Source organism: Kryptolebias marmoratus, linkage group LG24 (genome assembly GCF_001649575.2).
Source record: "Kryptolebias marmoratus isolate JLee-2015 linkage group LG24, ASM164957v2, whole genome shotgun sequence".
NCBI classification, from domain to species: Eukaryota; Metazoa; Chordata; class Actinopteri; order Cyprinodontiformes; family Rivulidae; genus Kryptolebias; species Kryptolebias marmoratus.
In genome coordinates, this window is record NC_051453.1 from 15555978 (window position 1) to 15578604 (window position 22627).

General features: G+C 39.5%; 1 protein-coding gene across 1 annotated transcript; it reads right to left on the reverse strand.

Annotated features, from left to right (window-relative positions):
- Positions 1-6562: 6562 nt before the first annotated feature.
- hapln4 (hyaluronan and proteoglycan link protein 4) lies at positions 6563-15199 on the reverse strand. The gene is made up of 7 exons (XM_017406937.3): positions 15024-15199; positions 13760-13892; positions 11625-11814; positions 10741-10913; positions 10509-10624; positions 9975-10161; positions 6563-7405 (listed from the first exon to the last, which is right to left on the reverse strand). The coding sequence occupies exons 1-7, from the start codon at positions 15024-15026 to the stop codon at positions 7014-7016; spliced, it is 1194 nt and encodes a 397-aa protein (XP_017262426.1). The 5' UTR covers positions 15027-15199; the 3' UTR covers positions 6563-7013.
- Between the last annotated feature and the right edge of the window lie 7428 nt (positions 15200-22627).

A 22627-nucleotide genomic window follows, 5' to 3' on the forward strand; every position in this document is an offset into this window, starting at 1 on the left:
TTGGAATTGCTAAGATTAATTATTTGTGGTGGCCATCTAGATTGACTCCAAATGGTAATCAGTTGTGGATGTACATCCAATTATAACATTATGAGAGATTCATTAAAATATGCAGAGTGGTTCATGCGATATTTTGCTAACAGACAGACAAACAAACTAACACAGAGACACAGAGTCTGGGACGTTTGGGATCTTTTTGCTGGCTTTCTCTAGGAAATGTCATGTTCCTTGAAAGAGGAAAAAGCAAACATGGTCCGAAGTAAACTCGGTGTTCTCTGTGACTGAGAACACTTTAGTAGTTTGTTCAGTGTCTGCATGTCATGGCACGTCCAGTTGCCTGACTCTGTCTTGCTTTTCAACCATTCTGCATTCCAGAGGCTTCTTTGCCTTTCTAATCTTTTCCTCTTATCTTTCTGCCTTCATTTCATTTCCTCCCAATTTCTCTCCGCCCACATCTTTTCTTCTCTCTGTTGTTTCCCTTGTTGCCTTTCACTTTTTGTCATTTCCCCTGAATGTATTCTCAATTCAGGCTGTTTTACTTTATCTATTCCAGGGAAGTTGAGAGAATACACAGCGTAAACCCTATGAGTCCCACTACTGACAGCTTGGTGCAACCGAGCAGCCACTGGTCAGAGGGAGGGCAGGCTTCGATAACAGCAAAACACACTTTTCTGCTGACTTATCTGTAGATTAGAGGGAAAACGCTCCAATTTATTAGCTGCAGTGCGCTCCATTAGATGGTTCCCACTTTCAATTAACTCAACACTATTGCTCTTTTCGGATGCCCCTAACATTGGGAGAAACCTCTCACAATTTGCCTAATTAACCGTCTGCACAAACCAGCTTCTTTTTGATGCCTAATATCTATCTGCAGCATTGTGAATTACACCCAGAATGCAGAAGGGAGGGGTCATTCAGTGGGGCAGACTAATTTCTTTAACTCTGTCCCATGGGCTAATAACATTTGCACATTAAGTTTATTTGTGTGCTCAGTAACAACAATACTGAGTCCTAATGTAAGATAAACCTATGCAAATCTCTTGGCATCCAATTGCTTACATCTTCATCTGTACAAAACCTAGTCTGTAAATAAATTAGCTACACAGGCCTTTTAGATAAAAAAAAAAAACATCATTACAGAAAATGTGATCTTTAATAAGGCTTCAAGTATCTATTTTAAAATACGTATTTATATAAATTATTGTGACTTGATCAGTGTATTGTTTGATATAAGTTATTTTTGACACAAAAAAATGAGGGACAAGTGCTTTCAGTGGTTTAAAATAATTAACAGTATAACAAACAATAATGGTTCCTTTGTCAGGATTTGGGTTTTTCTTCGAGTTTCCTTTTGTATTTAGTGTTATTGGTTTTTCTGTGTGTGTTTCTGGTTATCCTGTGTTCAGTTTAACTAAGTCTTGTGTATTGGGTTTATTGTTTCTTTTATTTTGTTATTTGGTTGTCCTCATGTTTGGTTTTGTCTTTGTATAATTTTTGCTCATTGTGTTCCTGTCATCATTCACTTGTCCTCAGCCAGTCTTTTGTTTGCCTGCTACGCCCATCTTCACCTGCTGCAAGTTAGTAATCACTCACCTGTGCCCACTTCTCCTAATTACCTTCTGTCTTTAAAACCTGGTCATCTCCCTCACTTATTAACTGGTTTGTTGTCACACCAGTGTGCTGTGTGGGGTTTTCTCATGTTTTTGCCAACATGGGTTTTGGAAGTTTGTGTTATTGAGTTTTTTTTGTTGTTGTTGCTGCCAAGTCATCCTTTTGTTTTTGTTAACTTATTGTAAATCAATTAGTTTTGCCTGGAGCTCATGATGAGTCTGCGTCTTGGATTCGCCTCACTAACCAAACCAGACACCCTTTACAATGACCAATCATTTATTTACATAGGTGGGAGATGCACTGCAATAAAATAAATCTGGTTGAAAGTTAAATAGTTAAACACTTTGTTTAAAATTTAAGGATTGCACAAGTCTTTTAGGATTATATATTTATATACAAAAAAAAGTTATTCACTGTGTCAGACTGTTTTTGTGTTTTGGATTTCCATAATTTGGTCTTTTTCTTTTGCTTTGCCTGTATTTTGAAATTCTGATTTATACTCAAACTTGAAAAGTTAATGCCCTTTCACAATTGAGTCTGGCTCTAGATACTCCCTCCCCCCACCTCCACATCCTCATTTTTACTGAGCTGTAGGTGTGATTTCAGTGTTGAGCCTTGATTTATTTACAGTATACGAATCTTTCACTCACATCTTAGTTACAAGAATGAAACTGCAGGTGTGACATCAGTGCATCAAAAATATTAAAGGTGTTACATTTTAGGTATGTCTCTGAGGGATCCATGCCATTCCTGGCAAAAAAACAAAGTAAACATTGGTGGAGATATGAATACTTCATGGCATGCATTTTGATTTTTCACAATAGAGAAACCACATGTAGAAATCCATTCAATGTCCCAGTAAGACATGACAGACACAGGGACAGTGTACAGAAAATGTGGACAAACTGCTTTCAGACAATGTCCTGGCCTTTGTCTGAAAGCACTGTCTGAATATTAGGCTGTGGATTATATTGGAATATATATATATATATATAGCTGAATATACAGCCTTGTGACAGTTTTTTTGTCACTTGACCCCTCCTTTTGCTTCACCAGAGCCCCTGACCTTTGTCACAGGCTGATAAATGAGAGCCGTCTCATTGCTCTTTATACTACACTGTGAGACGGTTCCCTGCTGTCATGGGGTCAGCTAATTTCATTTAAAGCTCAGAGGAAAATATGATAGGAGCTGATGAAATGAAGAGAGCACTGTCATCATCAGAGCAAACTAATTTAAAGGACTCTGTCGTATTTTGTCGCAGAGACTGTCCTTCCAGCTCAAGTGTTTATTGAATTAAAGGTTGTAAGAAATTTAAATTGAGATTTAATATTCATTCCTGTGAGGACTGACTCATTAAATTCACCATCTGTGGAATGTGTTGATTTGTTTACTGAGCTGGCCCAATATGTGGCTCTGGCTACTGTCATTATTCTTGATAATAAAAGCATACTACAGGCTTTTCTTTCCTGCTTACTAACAAGCAGGAAGCTAAAATATTCCCTTCTGTTTAAGATCACCTTGAGATTATACAAGTTGCATTTAGCAGTCTAAGTGTCATGCAACGAATTTAAAATGGCATCACAATCCAGAGCACATTAAAATAAACCAAAACTATTTCTGTACTTAAAACAACTGTTCAGTGCTGTGAAACCAGTATAAACAATTACTATCTTACCTGTTGTAGATGGTGTAGTGGGACCAGTGGCGCAATGCGTCTGACTACAGATCAGAAAATACTTAGTGCGACTCCTGGCTGGCTCGCCAGTAATATGAGTCAAATATTTTATAATTAAACAAAGGACTTGAGAACAGACAGATGGAGAGAACTGATCTGGACAAATCTAGTGTTACATGATTAGGAAACCTTACCTTGCAGTCTGGATCTCTCCCTTAGGGAGTTGCTACTATCATACTTGTGCTTCTTCTCTAAGGCAATCGTAGACAAAACATCACATTAAAGAAACTGAGTTTAATTCTGAATGGAGTGACGAGCAGCTAGCTGGAGCGGGGCCAAGACCAAAATGGGTGACTGCCATTTTAAATAAACGAGTCAATAGGTTCACTGTGGTTCGGGAGTAGGACCATGCCTCAACCACACCTCTAACCACCTGCTAACCTATCAATACGCACCTTTCCTTCCCTTCATCAGTTCTTTCCTGTCTCATCCCCCCTCCCTAGCCCTTGTCATTCTTCTCGCCCTCTTTTGTGCTTTGTATCCAATACATTGTTCATCTTCAGCAAAGATACTACAGAGGGCTATACAGAGCGGATAGACAGCAGCTCATATGAAAGCTATTTTATAAAAGTTTACACATTAGATGGTTAGTCTGGCAAAAAACAAAAAAATCCCGCTGAAAGTGCTACAGCTAACTGCTTAGTTTTATAATGATAATAATATATAAAATTAATGTTGATGTAAAAGGTTACAAATTAGCATTTGCATGGTCAGACTTAAACTTTATTTCTCTGCGAAAATAAGATTTTTTTGTCCATAACTATTCAACAGAAACCCTTCAAAAGAGTTTAACTATTGCTTTATGTACAGAAGTAGTTAAGTTTTTTTATGTGCCCTGGATTGTGGTGTAATTTTAAATTTGTTGCATGGCATTTAAAGTCTGAGGCGTATCTTATATATGATGTCAAGGTTATCTTAAGCTTGCTTGCTGGTAAGAAGAAATAAAATGCATGTATTCTGCTTTTGTTGTGTTTGTTGAACTATCACTTTAAGTACAAGTAAATCTTCACAACTTTTCATTGCTGTAGGCCATTATATAAAATGGATTTCTTGTTTATTTAGTGGCTGTGGCCCTATAGTGCAAACAATATAGTACAAATTTATCCATAAGCTCCACATGTAAACAGCTCCAACCTGTCACTCACAGCATTTATCATACCCTCTTTGATTTACTGTGAACTTGACTTCATTTTGCACTGCCAGTTGCTATGACAATACGACATGGGTTTGTTTTGATGTGCTGGCACGATACCAACATGCTCCCACTCGGAGCTGTGTTTGCTGCTCAGCAAATTCACTCACTGGCAAATTCTCAAATATCGTAGTAGATGAAAGCTGGATCCCAAATGATGAACAGTAAAGATACCAGAGCCTCCGAGCAGGACAGATTTCTCACCTACTGACTGAAATAACCCAGCAGCTACCAAAGAGATTGGCACAATCCAGACATTCATGGACCCCCATAATGTATGGCTCCTCCAGCGCAACCATCCTGGATGTTTTTATTTTTAGTCAAATTTCTTGTCTACCTACACACTGATGTGGTGGTTCACTCTGTCAACTCACAGCAAGAAGACAGGTTTGAATCTTGCTTGTGTAGGCCTTTTATGTGTGGAGTTTGCATGTTCTCCTTGAGCATCTGTGGGTTTTTCTCTAGATGCTTCTTCTCAAAGTTTAAAGAGGTTAATATTAAGTAATGAATAAAATGATCACACCTACGCATCTTTGGGTGCATGATATATATTCCTTTTATGTTTCCTTTATTTGCTGTGAACAAGAAGAAGAAAAACTTAAATCTTGGTCTGTGCTGGTGTGTTTGGCATTTGAGCCAGCTGTAGCGATGCAGTGATCCTCAGGGGTGGGAAAATTTCTGCATAGGACCACTTCTACCAATTTGTTGTGAATGTTTGGACTTCAACCTAATGTTCTCATTTGTGAATGCAAATCTATCTACATGTGGATAAATGTGAAGTATCCTCCATAAGGAAAAAGGAAACAATATCATAAGAACAACTCAGTTTTGTTCATTTCCTATAATACATGCATACTGTCTTTGCAGTATTAATATTTACAGTATTTTACAGTATTTCATTTACTTTATTTGTACTCATATGATTGCCCTTATCTCTGTGTGAGTGTATTCCTCTGTCTGTCTGTTGGCAAAATATTTTATAAACTCACAAACTTTAATAAAATTTATAAAAAAGTCATTTTTGGATGTACATCTAAGAATTTCCAAAGCAGATTGCAAGTTTCAGATCTGAGTAACAATCAAGGCAAACTTAATTCATTGATATGAGAGTAGCTTGTCTCAGCTCCCTTTGGTTTTACATCACATCATCCGCACCACAATATAACTGCCATACAGCAGCCGCAATATTACTGCTATCAGGCAGTAAAAGATTTGCAAACAGACCTGACTGGCACCAAATGTGAGTTGTAAACACTGAAGCTTTGGGCTAAACCGTAGCTGACCTGAAGAGGCAGTCAGAACATAAATAAAAAGAAAACCCGGTGTGGAAAATATCCGTGGTAACAGAGACAAAGCAACTTCAGGTTTTTTTTTTAAAAAGAGCTTTTTCCTCATGTGGAGGAAACAATGGTGCCAGTGGCTGGCATGCAAGGTAGCGGCCAAATGCTAGTTTCATTAATTTATTCCTTCAAGTCTTAACTTTGCAACTACTGGCATGCTACAAGCAAAATTTTATTTTTCTCTTACAATAATAATAAAGACATCAGTCTATTAGTGAAAGTGGGCCCTTACCTTTGGTTCAGTTTCTATGTTTGTCACCAAAATTAAGACTTTTTCATGGAAAACTACACAAGAGTCAATGTTGTTCAAGTAAACAATTTTCCAACTCTTTATTTTCTACTCATTCATCCACGAGTGTATAGCTGCAAACATACTCAGTAATATAAAGACAATGAGGTTCAGAAACCTTAGAAGTGCATTATCTGAGGTAAACTATACCTTTTGTATTTTTGCAGATTCAGGCTGAGCAGCTACTCTTAGTCAAACATGCATGCCTGAGTTTAAATTCTACCATAAAATTAAGCTTTTTGAATTTAAAGTGCAAATACTTTAGAGCTAGTGCAATATTGACCTAAAACAGCGCTGATGATAGGATTTCCAGCTCTTCATTTGTGGGAAAAAAAAAAGATAGACAGTTGCTGACCAAACGTGAAACACAGGCAGTCAAGCTCAAAACTTACACGGCATTTCAGATCTTTCCAGACAATCATACAGATAGTTTTTTTTTTTCTTTGTTTGTTTTTTCTTGTTCCAAAGGGTTTTGGAGCTCAGGACTCACAGCAGGGGCCAAGATATATCAGACATGTAAACAGGAAAATTCATAGCAAGTTACTTGTTTTGACGTTAGCCTGATTGATGATTAAGCTGCCATTTTATCTTACTGTGCTCCAGATGACAGATCTGTGCTGACACACTTCTTAAGATGATTGACTGACTGAAGACGAAGGGAAAATCAGCCTAATAAAGATGTCAGCCTTAATTTTACACAGTCTCGCTTCTTCCCTTCGGCAAATCAGCAGATGAGTACATCTTATCTGTGGGTGTTTGGATTAAAAAGTAATGAATAGAAGCTGGCTACAAGGCAACAGTTGCAGAATAATCTAAAATTGTCTCCCTAAAGCAGCCTTTCTGCTTTAAATAACATTTGTGGCATTCACAGGGAGGCTGTTGCCGCTCTTCCACTTTGGCCAACTTTTCTTCAGGGTTTTTGTCACTTTCGTACCGCCTGCTGTTTCGTCCGTGCTCTTGCGGAAACAGTAGACCCCGTAGAGGCGGAACTTTTTATCGGGGAAGCCCAAGTGGCGCACTCCCGGCTGGGACCCTCCACAACGAGAGCGAGGGTTGACTATCGGGTACCGGATGCTGCCGTCCTCCAGCCAGCCGGCCTCACAGCGGTCCAGGAGCTGAAACTTCCAGGCTGCGTACAGCTGACCCACTTTGGCCACCGCCGAACCGTCTCGAACGCATGCCTTCATCGCCTCTGCGTAGTTCACCTTCTTGAAGCGTTTGAGGAAATACACTTTACCTGCAGAGAGAATAGGAGCGATGTAAAAAACACAAAAGTGGCTAAAACCCAGCTAGTTTCATAGATTTATTAGCTTAAAGTCATCTCCATCACATATTCCAAGCACTAAAAGATTGACCAAAATCTTTCTTTCGAACTTTGATTTTATGTCAAGTCAACTCTGTGTTAGCAAAATATTTCATGAACAACTGGAGGGATTTTATATAAACTCTCAGAAAGCAATTACTGGATGCACATCCACGACTGATTCAATTTTCTGCCACAGCTAAACAACCTTATCAAACACAAAAATAGCTATAAGTCCATTTTAAAGATATTGAGTCAAATGTCGGTGTGGTGGAGATAGGCACCAGCTCCCCAGTGACCCGGAGAGGATGGATAGATGTTGGTGTGGTTGTAGCTAAGAGTCATCCCCAGTCATAAACCATACATCAATAGATCACATGAGATCTTTGTTTAAAACTTTGGCATCCAAGACAGCGGGTGATATGAATTCCCTCAAGGAATGCTAGATTTAATTGACAATTAGACCAATAGAGCAAAACTCTTTTTATGACAAATATTAAAGATTTTAACCAAAACTAAGATCTATTTACTCCCAAAACTGCCTATAAAAATCAGGTCAGCCACCTCAGCCTCGCACTTTCCTCGGGTATTGATTTTCTGCTTGTTTTCATGACTGGTTACTATTACAGAGGCAGAATATTGTCTCATATTCCCCCAGGGGACATTCAGTTAAATGCCTTCCAGCTGGACTGAAGCACAGCATTTGTTTTGACCACTGCTGAAACCTTCAGCCCACAACAGACCATCCTCAGTAATTAACACACATGGGAAGCAGCGAGCAGCCGCGGAAAGGTTCTGTCAAGCTACCTTTTTGTCACGTGGGAAAGCCACTCATTCTTCCTCCTAATGTTTGTGATTCAGTTGAAGCCCATTATGTTTTCTCCAAGTCATGCGGTTTCTTTGTAGCTTTTTTAACCTTCCTGAAGCCCTCAAAAGAGAACGAGACAAAGAGAGGAAGAGAAGCCCTTGTAACTTTGTGTCATTTTGACCCAAAGGCCACAGGAGGGTTAAAATGCAGGATTTTTCACGCAGTTTAAGGTCAAGTGTGTCAGAACTGAAAATCTCTTTCACTGACATGAAATTACAGTTCATTTAAATCCACTGCACTTTTCCTGAAGTTGTTTTCTGTTTCCCGCCAAGATGAGCCTTCCTCACGTCTCACCCATAGAGCTGCCTTTATCTGCAGATTAGAAGCGGATTCACTGTGATGAACGTGACAATAATAGTTCCTCATCAACCCATCTGCAATCGAATAAGTTTATCCTTTTCAGATCCAGAAGAAAAAGATATTATGAAATATTACAGTCATAAATATTATAACTGTAAGAAATGACTCCGAATTTTATTTTTCTTGATTCTTTTTTGCACTTTATAGAAGACATGCAAACTTTTTGATGTCAGCATAACATGTTGAGATGCAGGGATCTCAGATTTATTTTACTGTTCATTCAGAAGATTTTATTGCTATGTCTACGGGTGGTTATTTTTATTTTCAAAAACCTGCCTCACAAAAGGAATTGGAGTGGCATACTTTAATGTTATTATTTGTTTATTATTTATTTAAAAAATGTATTGACAATGCACGAACATACACACCAAGTACATGAATAGAGCAGTGGATTAAAACACAACATTTGAAGGCTGTCCTCACTGCTGGTCGCTGCTGTGAGTCAGGACTCCTCAGACATTTTCACTAAAGTCCCTTTTTGTCTGAGTCAAATCTCTTTTCCTAATGTCTGAAAAACAGTCCTAATGTCCACCACAACAAGCAAAGAAGAGTTCAAATTGATACATATTGACAAAATCTCACTAAATGGAAGTTAGGGCTCTTTTTTGATTTACTATTGGCGCCAAACCCACAAATGCTACATATTATGCTTTAGGATTTACAATTTTTATAAAACCATAATTAACTGGTCTCAAGTAACTAGGAAGGGCAAAATTTGTGGTCTCATTATCCAAAATAGTAGAATATTCTACCAATAATACAATGTTTAAAAGCTAACTATTTTTCTTTAACCAAATGACAGAGTTAAGTCTTTTATCACTCCATCTTCTTGTCAGATGGGAGGACCTTGTCATATTCCATCTGCCCCAAGGACTTTGAGGCAATAAAGAAAACAACTCGGTCTCTGACTTTCCCAAGTTTGTTTGGGTTTATGACCCTGAAGGTGCTGTGTGCAGACTCCGTTTGAGAACACGATGTAAATTCAAGCTGTGGGAGATGAAAGCGAGCGCTTTGCACCCAGAGGACACTGTGATCCTTGCAGGACTATAGTATGATTTAAATTCAGTGGCCTCAGGCTGCCATGATCATAGAGATCAGAGAAGCGGGCCTCAGTTCCACCATCATCCAACACCCCTGATTTATCCTCTAACAATGATATGTTCTTCTTCGGGCACCCAGAGCCACGGACATTTAAAATTGTTTAGTTAATTGCATTTAAGTTGTATGATCATGCAGGTGGCTGTGTGCACATGTGTATGTCTCGCTGAGTCTCACCATTCAGCTTGGAGGTGAAGCAGAAAGCATCGTAGCGCTCGTCCTCCTTGTGCCTGTAGCCGTAGTTCCGAACACCAGCGGGGGTGTCCTTACGGCCGCACTCGTCCCTGGGATGGGAGATGGGGTACTGAACTGAGCCATCCTCTAGCCATCCAGCGTTACACCAGTCTAATCCATCCAGCCAAGCCTGTTGAAGAGCATAATGTAGGCTAGTGGGTCAAAGTGAAGGATTAAAGTCATTAAAGGAGAGAGAACATTTTTTACTTCATCACCTTATTAGTCTTACACTTAATTGCCTGTAGCTCTTTGTTCCAAAAAGATAAGCATGCAGTAAAATTGATCATTTGTGCAGTTACATGATGTATTATTTCACACTTATTACTATTGTAAAATATTCCTGTATTCTGCAAGTAGGTGCACAGTTAGAGCACCCTAAAAATATAATGGAAGGTGAAATCTTTGATGTATCGGATACTCTGCTAAATCTACCACGAACATGGAAGACTAATCTTGTCTGGCCCAATATGAGCTCACTTTGTGGAGCTGAGAATGAGAAGCCAGGATGGCGTCCTGATGTTTGCAGGCGTCCTCCGCCTGGTGGTAGTTAAGCTTATAGCGCCCCTCCCGAGGGTAGTAGGGGAAGACCACTCCTGCAGGGGAGACAAAACTGGTATGTCTGAAGCTGAGTCATTTTACATCACAATAGAGAACCAGGCATTGGATATTAGTTTCAACATAATCCTTCAAGGTGAAACTGATTCCTGACCTTCTAAGTCCAAGTTGACAAATCCCGTATCATCCTCCATGTCATTGGTGACTTCACACTCGTAGCGTCCGTAGTCCTCTAGAGTGACGTTTTGGATGATCACTGAGGCATCACCCGGTCCCGCCTGCTCCAAAAACACCCGGCCTCGGTAGGAACCAAACACACGCTGCTGCCTGGGGAGATTGTCCAGACATGATGTCTATTAAGAAACACTTGAGAAAAATGAGTGAGGAGCTCTTTGACTCAGTTATCCCAGAGTAAACTCTACAAGCCATGCCTTATTTTAGGGGTTTATGAACAAGTTTGCCAAACGGAAGCAAAATTTGAAGAATGTGTGGAAAACAAGATAAAAATCAAATAATTGTGTCTTTACAGCCTACTGCCAAAGGTGAAAAGGTGATAATATTTTTGCCTGTGTTTACATGTGTGCATGTGGGTTTTTTTTTAACTGTAGTGTCAGCAAAATGTCTCATAAACCACTGGACAGATTTGGATGAAACATTCAACAAGTAACCATTAGATGGACATATTAACTTGGCACAGCCAACTGATCATAGCAAACACTAAAATGGCCAATCTTACAGATATTTAGCTATAATATGGAGTGTAAGTAGCTGAGATTAACAACACACACTCCAAGCACTACACATTGCATGACATCTTTGAAACTTCAGCATTAACTGTTGGTGTTAACCTTGTTTGTTGAGATATTGAGCTAAAATTTGGTATGGTAGTAGATGAGAGTAAATCACAACACATACTCCAAGTGCTAACAGATCTTCCGAGATCTCACAATATCAGATAGTTTTATTAGTTTAGTTAGTTGTGACTCTATAAAAAATAAAACTAATGTGTAAAGAAACAAATGCAGATGCAGCGTTTACTTTCCAAGCGCCACAAAGACGTCCTCGAACTGCAGCGCATCGGTCACTTTGGTCCACTTAATGCGGATGCGAGCGGGATCTGTGTTCTCCGGCTCATGATGGAATCTGCACGGCAGAGTGATGGAGCCGCCTCGGTGTGTCACCACCTTCCCGGGTGCTGTCTGCACAATCACAGCTCCGGATTCATCCTCTGAGGCAGGGGAGGGTGGGGGGAAGACAAGCTCAGTTTCAACTATCTGCACCCATACAACCTAAAACACCTTATAACACACTAATCTGCTTACTTTTATGGATTTATGATTTTATGAAACCAAATCTGACTTATTTTTTTTGCCCAAGTCTGACCTAAGGTCCTACAGAGGTCATTTCTCCTAAATAACTCCAAAGTAAATGTTTACCCAAATGAACAATTAAGAGGACCTAATTTGTGCTCTTGGTTGGCATTTGTTTGAGAATGGCATAAACATGTAAATGCTTTGTAACAAGCAGCTGCAAGAGGCTTTTTGCAACATTCAGACCAGATAATGGCTCCTACAATTATCCATGCCAGGCAGCAGTTACTTCCCTCCCTGCCGACTGCTCTCATCAAACTCTGCCATCAAGTAGGGTTCAATCAAAACTTCAAGACGGTTATTTCTAAACCTAAAAGGTTGTCTTTCTTTGTTCTAAAGATGAGACAAAAAATTGTTTTTTTTTCTTTTTTTTAAGGTTTACAAACATAAGCAGCAAAAACAAACTGAAGAAATGTCAGAATGTGCAGAAACTGAATTTTATAATGAATGAAATAAAATGTTTGATATTTGTGTCCTAATAAGATTAAGTTTAGAATTTAAAATGTGTATAAATCCCTGGATTCTGTTATTCTTTACATTTCCTCTTAAAATATAAATGGAGATTTATTGAAGTTTTTTTTTTTTTTCTGTTAGCCTATATTCTGCAGGTAATGCAGTATTTCTGTAAATATCTTGAGTCATCCCTCATCATTTCACTTCCAGGAAGGCAGAATTTCTTCTAACTGGTTCTGATCAATAGTTCTTCAGATTTTTGAGGTTTTTCTTAAGGTTTTGGCTGCTTTTTCACTCATTTTCTGTCAATAACCTGACCATTTTCAGATGAATGTTTAATGTTTGTTATTTACATCTCACCTATGAATCATTCAGGAATAAAAAGGCTCCTGAACTAAAGAGTGTTGTTGACACAAAACAGACAACCTAGCAAAGAAACAATTTTAAATTGGATCTTTAGGCACTTTGTTACCAGCCATCTGTCATAAAGACAGATGCTGTTTTTGTGTTCTTAGTTGAATCTATAAAATATACCAATGGTAACACAATTTGACATGTATAAAATAGTATTTTAACACAACAAAGTGATTCTCAAAGAGCTATAGCTGATCAGCTGAGTGATGATGCATCTCTCCGGTCCTGTGTCAGGTCTTTGCTGAATTTTTACTCATTATTTTTCTACAACATGACTTTCAGATACTGTTCAATCTGCTAAAGTTAGTTTTTTAGACCTGACACTTCTTTTCCTCTCCTCAACTTGTCCACTTTCCTCACTTTCAACCACATACAATGTGATCATTTTAGGAGATTAAAGAAAGCCCTTCTTTTTGGAAGGAACATACAGAAAATAGAATGAATGGTTCAACCTTTATGCCCCTGACTGTATAAACTTAAAGCTTTGAATATTAAAAATCAAGACAAGAACTTGACTGTATAAACTAAAAGCTCTGAATATTAAAAATCAAGACAAATAGTAGGTGGCATGGCACAATATTGAAGCAAATCAACAGCGGACATTTGAAAAGCTCATAAATACTGTTTGCTACACTCTGGAAAATCTGTTATATTGATATGTAGCTTCATGTAATGTGGAAATGTCTGGTTTTTAAAGCCCATGAATAGTTTAAATAACTGCTCAGTCTTTTTCCTGATTTCACAGTCTGTTCCTGCAAGCCTTGAGTGACTTGGCTGAGCGTTGGAGGTCAGTATGAGGCAGAGAAGAGTCTCTGCAGAATGTTTACAGGCGATAATCTAAATGTATCTGAGCACATTCGGGGTCAAAGCAGTAAAATACGAAGACCTCGTGGGTTTGCAGGTACTGGACAGATAAAAGAGTACTAATGTCTTCACCGAGAACATGCACCACTTTTCTCCTTCCTTTCTCTGCGTCTGCAGGCAGGGAGGACACTGAGAGGGCAGAGGTCAGGACGAGCGCCACAGAGAAGATTTTCACAAAGATTGGAGGCTGAAGTTGCTTTGCAAACTGCAGGAAAGAAGAGATAAACATGAGTTTCACGGATTTGCCTAAAATGGCTGTTAAACAAAATTATTAGATCTATCCAGCCTATTTTGAAACTCACTATGAACAGAAATATGTTATAATCGGCCTTACAGAAACTGGCAATAACAAATAGTCATGTCTGCTGAACTGTCACTCGTGCTGCAATGCAGAGAGCTCTGATTCCTTTTAAAATAGTTCCTTAAAAGACAGAAGAAATTGGTTGACATGACAGACTTTAAAACAGCTCTACTATGCACAGCAGCTTTATACATTTTTGCTACATGCTGTGCTAAGCATGTAGAGAACGACCTCAATAAAAGAAAAAGTTAGTAAACAAAATGCAAGCCTGAAGAACAAAATACTCCAATTTATTCTTCATTCACAGGCTGGGACACAGACAGAGCAAGAACCTGTTCTGCTGAGTCTGTTTGGTGCAGAAGGGGGAAGGAGTCTGTGCAGAATCCAATAAAACAAGAAGAAAAATGTAAACAAAACTGTGTTTGCGTGAAAATTACGCATGAATAATTCCATTCTTTTACACTCAACACTCCCTTTTGCTCAGTTAGACGTGAAACTGTTTTCAGATTTAAGCTAATCCAATATAAATGCTGTGTCTTTTTACATTTTTACTTTTATAAGGGCTTTAAGCTCATCAGCATTGCACCAGAACTCTTCCCATCCTGTTAAAGTGCTGATCAGTCCTTTTTTGTTTTGGATGCACAGGGTCCTCGTGCATCAGAAAGTTCTGAGCATCGTGCAGGTCCGAGTGCTGGGTTCTCATTTAATTTTAAATTGAATGAAGTGGTCCTAACAAGAAGAAAGGATGTCAAATAGGTGCACTGAGACTGCTTGCTAAGGTTTGAATGCTCAGCGTTTTACCTGTGAGTAATCCTCTCCTGTGATGAAGCTCTGCTGCAGCACATAAAGACTCATCGGGCCCCAGTGAGACAACGTTACTAAAGCAGCAATTTATGTACACACTGTAAACAGCCCAGCTGCATCGTTTGTCTCAAGGTTAGTCCTGTGATCGTCCCCACAGCTGCACAGTCATGAAACACAGCGAGCTGCAGAGCTCAGCCCCGGTTCCTGAACACACAAGTCATTTGAACTCACCATGGCTGTCACGCAAATTTGTTGCAGATGTTCCTCCGTGAAGCGTTTAAGTCCTCATTCGGGATAGATGTTGCTCTGCAGCAGCAGCAGTCCCCCCTCTCCCTCCATCCATTGCTGCTCTCACACACACTGCAGGGGAAACACCGGCGTTTGTGGGTCCCGCAGTGCTTCAGTGACGCAGCACATATTCGACTGCATACTTGGTGTGTGTGTGTGTGTGTGTGTGTAAGCACGTGTGTTTCTGTGCATTACTGAAGCCCAGCAGTGTCCCATTCTGGTAAATCTCCTAAAAGCTTCATGTTTTCAAATCAAAGACTACTGCAAATGAAAATAACCTGATTATTACACTGGGATGGCTGCATATTATTGTTATTTAAAGACAAAAGGTAGTGACTATAAATGATGACACTTTTTCATTAGGAACAGTTTTTATAGCTAAAAAAAGCAATGAGGAGTAGATTTTAGGCTCAAATGTTCCTTTTGTGAAAATAATGGCATAATAAATATTATTTTGTAATAATAACAGAGGTAAAATGTACACATCATATGAGAAGTTAAAGGTGAAGCCTTATCTTGAACATTTTAAGCAAAGTTATTGTGTTATTTCTATTTTGTACAATCTTAGAGTGTGGAAACGCTACCATTCAAACATTTTTCCACCTCATACAATTTTAGAGAGATTCCAGTCGTAATTAGCTTATCGTTTATTAAAAAATTGCCACGAGGACAGACAGAGTAATCTTCATTTCTGTAACTTTGACACCTCAAACTTTGTTCCCTCTATGAGTCACGGGCTCCTCTAAACAGCTGCTTGTTAGGCTGAAAAATAATTAATATTTGCAAAGTAGGAAAAAAGCCATTAGAAGTAGCAGTTACATAAGTTGGCGATGCTTTTCCCTGGAACAGTGAAAGTCATGTTATATAATGTCAAAAGAGCTGCATGGAAGGACAAAGACAAATTACAGCCTGCAAAGATCTTCGGGGAGGATTATTAGACTGTGATGAGGTGAAGTGCTGTGCTGCCACGCACAGAAATGACACTCCTATAAGTCATTATATAATATAAGAAACCCTTTAGTTAGAGGGGTCAAATAAAGCTGCTATCAGCCCAAAGGGTTATTCATTAATTAATTTACTATTACATATGATCGCCCAGCACCAAGAGGCACACAAAACTCTGGGCTCTAACAGATTTTGCCACATCTTTGTTCAAGACTTTACCATTAATTGTTGGAACCAAACTTGTCTGTCTGTTAGCAAAGTATCTCATGAATATGGACAGATTTCAGTGAAACTCAGAAAGTAAGCACTGACCTTTGGAGCCAACCTGATTCAAAATGGCCGCCACAGATGATCAACTTTAGAAAACTAAAAAAATAGTTCTAACTCAGTCAGATGTGCTAATATTTGGTGTGGTAGAAGCTGATCTTACGAGTGATAACAGCTGGGTTTATTATTTAAAACATTGGCAAAAACTGTTGGAGTCAACACTGTCTGTTAGCAAAATATCTTATGTACCACTGGATGGATTTTACTTAAACTCCTAGAAATGTCATGGACTTCAGTATTTTTGAGTTTATTTTGCTTTTGGTTCTTTGTTTGGTGTCCCGTGTCACCTTTCACCTGTTCTCAGCTATGCCTGCCACGCCCACCTCACCTGTTTCTTATCATGTCCACTCACCCCCTGTTCTTTAAAGCCGGTCTCTTTTGATTCACTCCTCACTGGTTCATTCCTCCTGGTTGTTGCTTGCCGTCTCTGCTGTGTGTCTTCTTTGCATTTTTGTATTTTTCCAGCCACGTCCATGCACCTTGTTCCATGTCTTCTCTGCCATTGTTTTCTAAGTTTTTATAATCTCGTTTTTTGCCGCCACGTCAGCCTTTTGGTTTCCTTTAAGTTTTGTTAATAAATTAGTCTCCTTCTTACATTGTGATGAGTATGCATTCTGGGTTCGCCATGCTCTGCCATAACAAGAAATTAATCATTGGATGTAAACTGATTCACTTCTGGAGTCAACCTAATTCAAAATAATCGCCACAGCTATTCAAATTCAAGAAACAGAAAAAAATGGCTTTAACTCAGTCATTTTTACAAAGATTGAGCTAAAACCTGGTCTGGTAGTTGCTTAAGGTTACTCCTAACATGTACTCTGAGCACAAATCGCACATTTTTGTTTAAAATCTTTGGCATGAAATAATACAAATTGCTTCTTTTATTCCTAACAGGCAAGTTGCTGCTTTGTCCCAGCGTCATCATTACTAACATCATTAACGTCGTTATCAGGTTGTAGTTGTACGCTTTTTACACCTTAAGGATGTCAGTTGAAATCAGTCCCAACAGATGAGGACTCCAAGCTCGTCTTTCTGTTGAAGAAGGATGGGAGATTGTTAAGGGTTGTCAGTGTAATTCTCTGCACTTCCCTCTCATTAAAGGACGCTCCACCGCTACAAGAATGGCTGCACACAGAGGTGAAACCCTTCACTTAATAGGAGCATGGAGATGGCAGACTGGAATTAGACCAAAACGAAAATGGCCTCTCCAAACAAGAACACCTCGTGAGCCACATTCAACCCTTTTGTGGCTCAAACAGATGACTTTAAGTGAAAATTCCTTCAATTAAGACTTGAAAGATTCTCAGCTCACTGAGGATAGTGTTTAAAAGCCAAGATACTCGCTATAGAGGCTGCCTTAAGAGCTGACCATCAGGGTTGGGCCTTTTTATGTCAAATTAAAATGTAAAAATGTTTCTCCTTCATTTGTTTCTTCCTCGTGCCGCCTGCGTAGACGCACATCTGACAACAAATCTGCGAGCGTTTTTGCTCTTTCTCCACTCGTCAGTGGAATAAATACCAGCATTACAGATACTTTGACACAAAAGCTTCCCTTCAGCACCGTAGGAGCATGACGTACCATCACTACTGCGCCGCTCCACAACAATAAGAGGCAGCCCTCGAGATGATTGCCGCTGACAATGAGAAGAGACAGGAAGTCCAGCAGGAGGCAGCAGTACAGCTAAAAGTTTCAAAGACTGAAACTGCTCTGATGGCTACATCGTTACAGACTGTGCAGCCCAAATTTGTGCTTACGAGCAGTGTCTTGCCGAGCAGCACACAGGACCTGTCAACTGATCTGCAGCCGCTTCAGTCTGTGCACCTGCGTGACACCTCTCCTGTGGAGTATCGGAGCTGTAGGAACATGGGAGATGCAGCAGAAAAGTAAAAATTTCAAGAAACAACGCGCCAATGATGATGCGAGACGTTCACTGTTGACAGATAGCCTCTACTGAGCCTGAGCCAACAACACGCCACTTCCGAAGGCTTTAACGGCGGAATGAGCCAAATATTTTCTGCCCAGTATGCGCAGAATTTCGACAAGCCGCTTCCATTAAAGGCAATCCAGTTTGCAGTTCTGACAGCAAAAACGAGAAATATCATCCTCAAGAAACCTGAGAAGTGAGAACAGCCAAGGCCTTGAAATTTCTGTCAGTGATTCAGCGGGGCGGATTTTGTGGACTTTAAGGGGAAACTTTTGAAATTAAACTGCGAGATAGAAGAAATTGTAAAAACCTTTGGTGTAGTGGAGCAGTTACTAATAGTTAATAACGAATTATTAACCACTTAGACTGCATTGACAAGCTAATAAAAACCTGTCTGGGCAGACCCACTTATAAAAGGTTTTTCCAAGCTTAAAACAAACCTAATCTTTAAAATTTGATGGCGGTTCATGCAAACATTAACGCTGACATCAGTTTTGCATCCCTCTGTTATTTTGTCCGAAAAAATACAGAGTTCTTTCAGGAAGCCACACAGGAAATGCAATGGCTGCTGGTGCTGCTTATAGAAGTCAAGCAATCTGACATCTTCCTCAGTCTGGTTACACCCGTCTACCCCGATTTAACTTCATTCTCAACAGAGTTAGATATAGACTGCTGCCTCAAGGAGTTTGTACTATGAGACCAGCACTAAAACTAAGAGACAATGAATGAAAAGCTGTGGTGCAACTGAGTATACAGAGTTAGAAGCATCTTATAGGCTCGTGGCTGTTGGGTTGACAAAAAATGGGCTTTTTAGCATCTTTAGCATTTAGAAGAGACTGTAAGCTGCAGTGTTCTCCAAACATTTGATAGGAGAAAGTAAACATGTGCTTTTTCTTTAGCATTGTGGATAAAGGTATGATGTTGACCCTAATGTGTGCATTCTGAATGAAACCTGTGCTCAGCTGTGCCCTCGTGGTGGTCTATAACATGAGCCTCACGGGGGATGATCCAACACAAATTCGCCTGTGCACCAAACGTCTACCGTTTGTACAAACCTGTCTGTTTACAACCAAAATGTCAGCTTGAGCTCTCGTATTTCTGACAGTAGACAAGAAACTGACAAACAAAAACATGTTGCCCGCATTGTCTGAATTGGAGACAAAGGTAAGATGACGACTCAGCTCGATATGTGAAATCCTGTACAGTATTTGTGTCAGATGAAACCTGGACAGAAAGTGACAACGTATAGAAGTTTACTCCAAAAGTGATTCCCAAACAACTGCACTCACATATGCCATGGGCTTCACAGGGGATTATACAAAGGACTATCATCCGTACACAAAACCGTACCATGAAGAAATACTGTTTGTACGAGCCTTTCTGCTATAGAACTCTTGAGTTCTTGAGCAAGTCTCTGCATTTTCTGCAAATGTAATTGCAGGTTTTTGTTCCTGCATGCAAAAAAAAAAAAAACAGGGTGTCAGTCTCATTTATATAAAGTCCTACATGAATTTACAAAGAGAGACATTTATCTTGAAGATGAATTACCAGCTTACTGCTAATGCCGTGTAATTTGTTTTGTTACATTTTTTATTATTATTATTATTATTATTTTACAGCCGCAGCTCCACATTCTCCAGGGCCCCCTGCACAGCCGAGCGGACATCTGCAGCAGAGATCCCCCATGACTCCCATCAGGGGGATTATAGAGCTGTTTTGGAGCGGCCATGTTTGTGATTTAAAGCCTCTGTCAAGAGCGCAGAATGCACTTGTAGCATGTGCAAGCAGGAGGGCTGCCACAGCTGAGCATGAAAAAGCTGCTGAGGGAGAGTGAATTATACGAGGCTGTCTCTCGCTCGACAAACTCCGAAGGATAATCGCTCATGAGTGGACCGCTGTTACTAATGGAGCAGAGATGAAATGAAGGGTTACTGCTGTTTATAAAACTACAGTCAGTTCAGACAAAAAAAAACAACCATTAGTGAAGTTTTTGTGTATTTGTTAACACTTTTTTTTTTTTTTTTAATTGACCAGTCTTCTGTGGTTTGCACTATAAAAACCTGGTTTTGACAAATGTTCTTAAATTTAAAGAAAAAAAAAAACTTGTGGTCAAGCTTTGAGCAAAACGGCTAGACCAAATCGTATGAAATACTGTATTATGAGATATTACGTTCAGAGTATGTGTTGGGGATGACTCTCAGCTACTACCACACCAAATTGTAGCACAAAACCTGTTAAATTGACTGAGTTGTAGCCATTTTTGTGTTTTCTAAAATCAGTTGGTTGTGGCGAACATTTTGCGTTAAAGTGGCTCAGAAAGCTAACCAGCTGTAGCAGTACATCCTGTAAATATTTCCTAAAAATTTAAATAAGATTCATCCCGCGGTTCATAAGAAATTTTGCTAACAGACAGACATAGTTGACTTTCAATAGTTGATGGCAAAATTTTAAACAAAGATCTCGTACAATCTGTAAGCTCTCAGAATATGTGTTGTGAAAGACAACAAACCTTTAGATCAGCATCTATAAAACTGACTGAGTTGTTAGCTGTGACGGGCATCTCAAATCTTCTTGACTCCAAAAGTTAATCAGTTGTCATCATACGTCCAGTGATTCCTTTATGTAAGTTTCTTTCAAATGTCTTTAACAGTTCATGAGGTTTTTTTTGGTAACAGACACAGGCACAAAACTATTTCTCCCCGCGTTTATCTTTCAGCAGGGGGTGATAAGAGCTGCATTATTTATTGGGCCCCCCACAACAAGACTGCAGCGTCAACCAGTTTAAAAAGAAACCGCAGGATCAAGAAACTAAAAGCAGAGAAAGGATGAAATGCTGGCAACCTGAGGACCCAAGATCAGGCAGAATAAACGAAACAGAATGTCTTCTTCTCTTACTTAAAGCGGTGTGTAACACAAAGTGTTTTACTGCAAATAAAGGCCAAACATAAAAGAAAATCAAGAAACAGGCAGACGAGAACCACAAAAAAAATAATTTGAAACATCTCTAAGTTTTAAAATAGGATTAAACAATGACGGCTGAAACTGACGGAACCGAGGAAACACAATTATCAGATTTATTTTGTTGTTTTTCTTATTGTGTGTGTAATTTTTTGTAATATCCACCGGGACCCTGAGGAGCAGTTTCAAAACAAATCATGATCATATTTCAGAAAACACACCCACATTTCAAATAATAACCACATAAAAGAATCTGGCTCATGTTCCACATCAGGATAATAAAATCAAGTTTAAAACCCAGAGCTAGGGCTTTTTATATTTACTGGACTTGATGTACACAGAAAACACGGAAAATTGGTCTCGCTTTTGAAAACCTGACTTTATTTTTCTATTGACGCGGAAGAAGAGAACAGGGGAACTCAGCCAAAACGGTTTTTAGAATCCTTTTAACATTTGTCTCCATACCCTGTTCATGGCTGCAAAACACTTAACACCGTGTGCTTTCAAATACCCACCTGAGCACGACGGTTAACCTTTGCAGTAAAATGCTCTACAGCTACAACACTGCCAAAACACTTCATAATTCATCCAAAAGTGACTCATGCTGCCATAACAATGATGAATGCTGCTGGGGCTCTGAATGTTCGCTGAACCAAAAACAAACTTCAGACAAAGCAAATTGCACAGTGAATGTCCCTGTAGCTTCTACTTGTCTGCAAATTTCCTTCTCGTCGGGTCACAGAAATATGTAAATATTGGAGTGAAGCGATCCTGAAATGCTACAGTGTGCTTAACAGAAGCTGTAGATGCTACTGTTTGTGTATTTACATGAATATTTCGTGTCCGTCAGATGGAGAAACAGGGAGTTTTCTGTTTTTTTTTTACAGCTGAGTCCAGTGAATCTACCTTCTAAAGTTGGAGAGATGATTCAGAGGAGACAGGAAGTAGGTGACGACAGACACAAAAATGTGCTCTAGCTTCAGAAACAGGCATCACGAACTTTACAAAACGCCAAGTTTATAGTGCTGCGGTCTTTGGAACAGTGTTGGCTGAAGCCATCAGACACAAGTATTCGCCATTTCCACCATCCTCCCAGGAGGATTGGACACAGCATGTCTGTCAGTGCTGCCATTTTTGTCCCACACATACCAAGGGCATCTTATAATTGTGTCATTAAGCCACCAGGAGGATCCAGGCGCAGTCACAGAGGCAGAACATGAGTTCAGGGCAGAGATTTATCACCAACAAGGTGTCATTCATGTCTGCTGGAGTGTTCAGAGGGGTGGGCCAGAACTTGGCAAAGAGGAAACGAGCAAACTGATTCAAGACTAAAACGAATTTTCAAAAGACCAGACTGCAGCCAAAGGAGAAAGCTTCCCGCCTGTTTAAGAG